Consider the following 5,870-nt stretch of genomic DNA (forward strand, 5'->3'; position numbering starts at 1 on the left):
ATGCCACCATAGAAAACTGCCTATTTTATTAAATTAAACCTTCCTAAGGTAAACATTTATTCCAGAAAATCATGAAGCCAAAGATAGAATGGGACAGGGTCTGGTAAGGCGAGAAGAACAACCATAAGGAGAAAGGCTCTTGCCAGTAGCATTTTCCTTGTAGCAAAGTGTTACTGACTCTTCTCTGAAATGGAGACTACTTCAGGGCTGCCAGAGGCCACAAGAAGCCCGCTGAGCTCAGGGACTCCTCCTGCCGTGGACAAAGAGGATACAAGGGAGGGGAAAAGGTGCAAGCTACCTCTCTGATTAGAGTGAACCTCTCAGCAACTCACCTTCAGTCCTTTTCAGAGCCTGGAAAAGTGTCTTTGAAACTCATCACTTGTCCTGACATGGTGGATGTAGACTCTAAGGCTGTCTTGAGAGCTCCTGCTGCCTATGCAGTGTCTAGGCACCTCTTGCAGTCTCCCCTGGCCCCAGTGTGGACAAAGCACTCAGTGAAACACAAAACCAACCACAGTGAACAGATGAAGCTTTAAATCAGATCAAATCAATGAGGAAACAAAATAAGTGCAAGTACTGTTTTTATTCTGTGAAATTATAAAAGACGAAGAGCTAATCTGAAAACAAGATCCCCACACAGGAGAAGCCACAGCAAACAAGACTCCATGCAAACCAGTGCTGGAGTTTGTTGTGGGCTTTGCTTAACCCAGTACTAAAGAGTTAGAAAAGTATCTTCTCCAAGATGAATCCTGACAGGACAGGGAGGAAAAGGGTGTCTGGAGAGGCAGACCCAGAAGAGACTCTGGTCAAAGCAGAAGCTGATCTGCATTGGAACCGTCTTAACTTTATGTCCATCACCCCCAGATTGTTTTTTCCATCTCCTACAATACTGCATTCAGAAATGGTGGTGCAACCCTTCATGGCAGCTTTCAGAGACAGTCCACCTACACAGGAGAAGAAGTAGATGCCATGGATCAGGGGAGCCAGTCTCCATATCTATTCCCTCCCTGGCCAATGAGGTCCCCATCTCCACTCCAAGAACTGCCCATTCCTTATGTCCAGTTTGCTGCGAACCCACCAGCCCAGTCCTGTTTGTTTCCATCCCCTGAATGTATTTGAAAAAGCAGTAAGGTCACTTTGGTTAACTTGAAATAAAAAGGGCCTAGGGTTTGTGTTTTCTTTCTTTCTTCTGAATAAAGATGATTTTTTTAAAAATCTAAACGTTTCAAATTTTAAAATTGTAAAGGTTTTAAATGGTTCTCTTTCTCTTATTTAAATATTCTTCTGTTCAAACTTTGCCCATCTTCCTAAAGAAACCAGGGCTGTGTGGCAATACTCCAGCTGTTCATTATCTCCTCTCTCTGACCTTCTCATGACATGTGAACTGGATGACTTTTTCCCAGCCAAATTTGACATGACGATGAGAAGTCTCAAAGACATTACAGATAAGCCATTTACTCAGGTACATCCATTATCTAAGGCCTTAATGGGTCTAGCCAAACCAACAGAGAAACCCCCCTCAAATGCCTACTGAGGGAAAACCTGAAACCTGAGCTTCTCCTTTACCAATGTTGGAACATCTGCCTAAGAAGGAAACTTGAGAAGGTGCTGGGTGCCTAAATCCCCTTCCAGATATTCTTGCTCCCATAACTTGCGTTTGCTCACACTGCTCATGTTTCTCTGCTGCATAGGCTATGGAGCCTAGAATATTCTGCTGCATGCTTTTGTCTCAAATTCAAATAACATACAAGGGTGCGTCATTAGTTCCTCACCTTCCTTTGCTCCTCTACACTGCTGCTACCTCTGCACAGCTCATCACGCTGCGCAGGTCTCCTCTATTTGCAGTGGGTGATCAATCAAGTCAAGATAAGTTTGGAGCATTTTTTATTCCAGTGGTATATTGAATTAATTGCACCACTCTATTTCCATTGTGGTGATTAAGAAAATGCTTGTTTTCCTTCATGTTTACTCTGCAAAACAGCTTCTAATGCAGGGTTTGGTCAACACAACTATGAAGTGTATAGGAAAGACCTTCAGGCATCACATCATCACCTGGCAATATTATCAACTCAGAAAAACTTTATCCATAACCATACATAGGTATTTTTTTTCCAGTCTGCTGCTACAGCAAGTGCCACTGCCCTTAATTTCCACCTTATCTTTTCTGCCTGCTGGAGCACAGGATGGGACTGCCATGAAACTTGGAAGTTTTTCACCTGCTCTTTTATCAGCTTCAAGCATGTTCTCTTTCATTTCCTGTCTCTTCCTCTTTTTTTCCTTCACACTGTTTGCCCATTTTTATTTCTTCATGATGCTTCGTCTTAGACTGATTTCACCCATTTAACCAAAAAGATGAAAGATAGACCCAAACAAAAGGCAGTTACCAGAATTCATTAACCCAGCAAGGTCAACACACTGGGTTTCGGATCCAGTGCAGTTTACAATTTCGTTACCACACTGGAAGGAGTCTACGCTGTAGCAGGCAGGACACTGGTATCCATTGGGCACGTTGTCCTCTGGTGGCACTAGAAAGAAAGAGATAGGACATAATTGGTTTTAAGGAAGGAAGAAGAGGGACAAGCCAGGTGATGGCTTAGCCTAGAAAGCCTCACCTCAGGTCGGGGCAGACAGAGAGGGGATGTGGTATAAGGACAAAGGGCACTTACAAGACACAGAGACTGTTTGACAGTCGTCACCCGTGCAGCAAGCCAAGTGGCTCCTTGCTTTTACCTTCCCATAATTCATGGTGATAGGGCCAAGGTGGCAAATGTTGGATGACAGGCAGGCCTTGATGGATGAAGGAATTGTCATCCCTCCTGTAACAAAGTGGAAGGCAGCACCAAGTCGTTAACCACAAGGTAACCCACTTCCCGTCCCACTAGGTCCTACTGCAGCTACTAAGCAGCCGTCCTGGGGCGTGAGAGAGGTCTGGGGACAGCAGAACTCCCCTGGGAACAGCACTGGTGACCCTGGTAATCCTCTCAGAGGAGCAAGGGTGCCATCACATCTGAGACACCAGTGAGGGATCTCTCCTTCTCTACGTTATGCTTAAAGGCAGGGGAAAAGCACGACTCCTCGCAGCCAGCTGGCCTTGTTGCAGATATTCGCCTTGGCCAGAATCCCCCAGCCACAGAGCTTATGAGGTGACCCACAGCCCACATTTCTTCATGCCACCCTCAGGGCACAGAGTCTATCACAGCCACAAGCATCCTGATACAGGACAATCTAGTCTTTCTCATGAACCAAACTCAAAATGTGTAACATGGGCAGATCAGTTACATTGCAGTCTACTGAGGCCCCACCAATGCTGTGAGGAGGAAATGTGGCTTTGCACAAGTGGAGGGAAGACATGCACTGGAGCTGCCAGCACCAAAGCTGGTAGGGTATGAGATAACCCCCAGCCTAAAAGCCAATGATCACATTACTGAAGGTGGGCGATGACTGAGGCCATGCCACGAACACAACAAAGCGTGCAGTTGTGTCAGGACTGAGCACTCATCTTTGGCTTATCAGTTGTGGGACAGGGCAGAAGCTCAGCCTTGGTGGTGCCACCAGGCCCCCTGGTATCTCCTTCCCTGCCTGAAGAAGGATGTCAGGTGCAGGCCAGTTTCTCCTCCACCTGTGGCCAGTGCATCTTCAGTGCTAGATGCCAGCAGCCTTGTGTCCCTCGCAGTCCAGACTCTCAACCCATCTACTCACCTTAGCCAGAATTAAAAGCCAATGTCTCCTCCTGCTGCCTAGGTCCTCCCCTCCACAACTAAGAACCAAGTAGGAAACTGCTCCTCAAGATAGAGGAATAGAGAGCTTTCCTCATCCTGGGACACCCTGATCTCTGAGTGCTCAGTCAATGAAAAGCAAAATGGACAGCTTATCCAAGGACCCTCCCTAACACCAGTGACAGGTGTGGAGAGAGAGACCCATCCCCTGGCCCCACTCCGAAAGATGTGCTGGCACACAGCCATGGTGGGTGTCTCACTTACCTATCATGACCTCATGCAGAATGATGCCGCAGGTATCTTCACCACCACTACAGGTTTTCATGGGGCCAGAGCAGCTTTTTCCTATGCTGTGACAAACCTCACACTGAAGGGAGGTCCCTGGGGAAAGAAGGAGGACACTTTCCTGGGCAGCAGTCATGAGGGATCTCACTTCCCCTTTCCTCGATATTTTGATTCAGCATTTGATCAGCACTTTTCACATTCTTCTTCCTTTATTTTCCCTTTTTCGTTGCTCAATCTGTGAGCTGTTTTGTTTTTTTTTTTTTACTTATTATTTCTATGATTATTTATTCTAGTATGAACTTGGATTTGGGCAAGTGAGAAGAAGCGATTTTGGGATAGCATTTTACATTTTAACCACCAATACCCACCCAGCTTCTCTCGTCTCCTATACGATGATGTTTGCTTGGTTTTCCTGAGGTTGCTAAGGAAAGCGTCCCCACAAATCCCTTTGGCCTGGCAGGAATTCAGGTGTCCCTGGATTCCCAGGCCCCAAATTCTCTCTTTGCAGTGAGCAGGGACAACCAAGATCTGGGGATGAAAAGTCTGCCAGCGGGTATTGACTGTGCTATGTACAAACTGGTGAATGGTATATTTCTTTGTAGGCATTAGGGGAAATCACTTTACCAACTGCCTGCTGGAACATCCCAAGCAGACCAGAATATCAAGTAGTCAGCAGGAAACCATTAGAAAATAATAAAGCATTTATCAACAGAGCACAAACAGCATTTCCTCCTTGACACACAATCTTGGGGACCCTAGGGTCCAGCATATAGATTAAGAGGTCCAGGGCATGTGTTAGTTCCCTAACCCAGGTGCTATCTAAGGCACCTCGTGGTGGCTGGGACATCTGCTAAGGTGGCAGGTATGACACAAGACCTCCAAGGCACCAGTACTCTTCTGGAGCACAGCCGAAGGACATCTAAGATGACATATAATGTCCAAAATCTCACACAGCCATGGGCATGAGCAAAATAAATGAGCCCCTAAGTTTGTGGTAAATGGTGGCTGGAGATCAATTCAGCTGACCAAAGGTCTGTCTGCCTCAGAGTAACCTGAATCACTCCTGTGACTGTCCCAGATATATCACCAGTGACCACTGTGGGAGCTTAGGCAGTTGGTTCAAATTGTAAATGCCTAAACCTTCATCTGCACATTGGCTCATAGCACCAAAGATCCTTCACGACCAGCCACCCCCCTTGCAGTATAAATCCCCCTGGACGAAGGGCTCCTATGGCTCAGACAGCAGGAACATCCCCATATGCGGAGCACCAATTCCCAGAACACATCCACATCTCGCAGACCCTCAGGTCCCACTGAAAACTCACCTGGGTCCAGGAAAGCCAAGAAGAAGCTGAGGCCGAGGGACACTTTCATGTCGACAAGGTGTAAGCACAGGGAGCTGCCAAGTCTTGCTGAACACAGCACTGTGTGCCACAAGAGCTTTATAAACTGGAGGGAAACAGGGTATTTTGGGGAAGTGATGGTTGGGGAAGTGCTCTGAAGAATATAGATACTGCAGAGCACTAGCACGAGTGTTTGGTTTTTTTTCATTTAAAGCACAAGTTCTGCCTTTTCCTCTGCACAAGGAATGCTGTTTGCCTTTCCCTAGTCTAGACTACGCAGCCTGTGGGGCAAAACTGGCTTGCCTGGGGTCTATCAGGTATGTCTCCGGCGCAGACTTTGTTTGAACAACTTTCAGCCTCCACCATACATATGAATGATGGAGAAGAAACCATTTGAACAGCCCTGTTGTGCTCCCACTATTAGGCCCAAAGAAGAGAAGTGTAGCAAGGGCCAGCTGGGAATTTTCCTCATGGCTGAGTTTTTGCTGGCTGGTTTCCCATCTCCCTTCACATCAGACAGTCAGGA

The 5,870-nt window shown here is 46.7% G+C and overlaps 1 protein-coding gene across 1 annotated transcript; it reads right to left on the bottom strand.

The window, feature by feature from the left end:
• Positions 1-578: 578 nt before the first annotated feature.
• Positions 579-5,460, bottom strand: LOC136002381 (phospholipase A2 inhibitor gamma subunit B-like). The gene is made up of 5 exons (XM_065657344.1): positions 5,327-5,460; positions 3,981-4,097; positions 2,667-2,816; positions 2,385-2,525; positions 579-944 (listed from the first exon to the last, which is right to left on the bottom strand). Exons 1-5 carry the CDS (start codon positions 5,373-5,375, stop codon positions 721-723), a joined length of 681 nt encoding a protein of 226 aa, XP_065513416.1. The 5' UTR covers positions 5,376-5,460; the 3' UTR covers positions 579-720.
• Positions 5,461-5,870: the final 410 nt, after the last annotated feature.

Source organism: Caloenas nicobarica, chromosome Z (assembly GCF_036013445.1).
Source record: "Caloenas nicobarica isolate bCalNic1 chromosome Z, bCalNic1.hap1, whole genome shotgun sequence".
Classification (NCBI taxonomy): Eukaryota; Metazoa; Chordata; class Aves; order Columbiformes; family Columbidae; genus Caloenas; species Caloenas nicobarica.

Coding starts and splice junctions, on each gene's coding strand:
- LOC136002381 (XM_065657344.1), bottom strand. CDS start 5,375: ATGAAAGTGTCCCTCGGCCTCAGCTTCTTCTTGGCTTTCCTGGACCCA. Junction 2,817..3,980: donor TCTGCATGAGGTCATGATAG/GTAAGTGAGACA, acceptor ACTTTGTTACAG/GAGGGATGACAATTCCTTCA. Junction 945..2,384: donor TGCTGGGTTAATGAATTCTG/GTAACTGCCTTT, acceptor TCTCCTGTGTAG/GTGGACTGTCTCTGAAAGCT.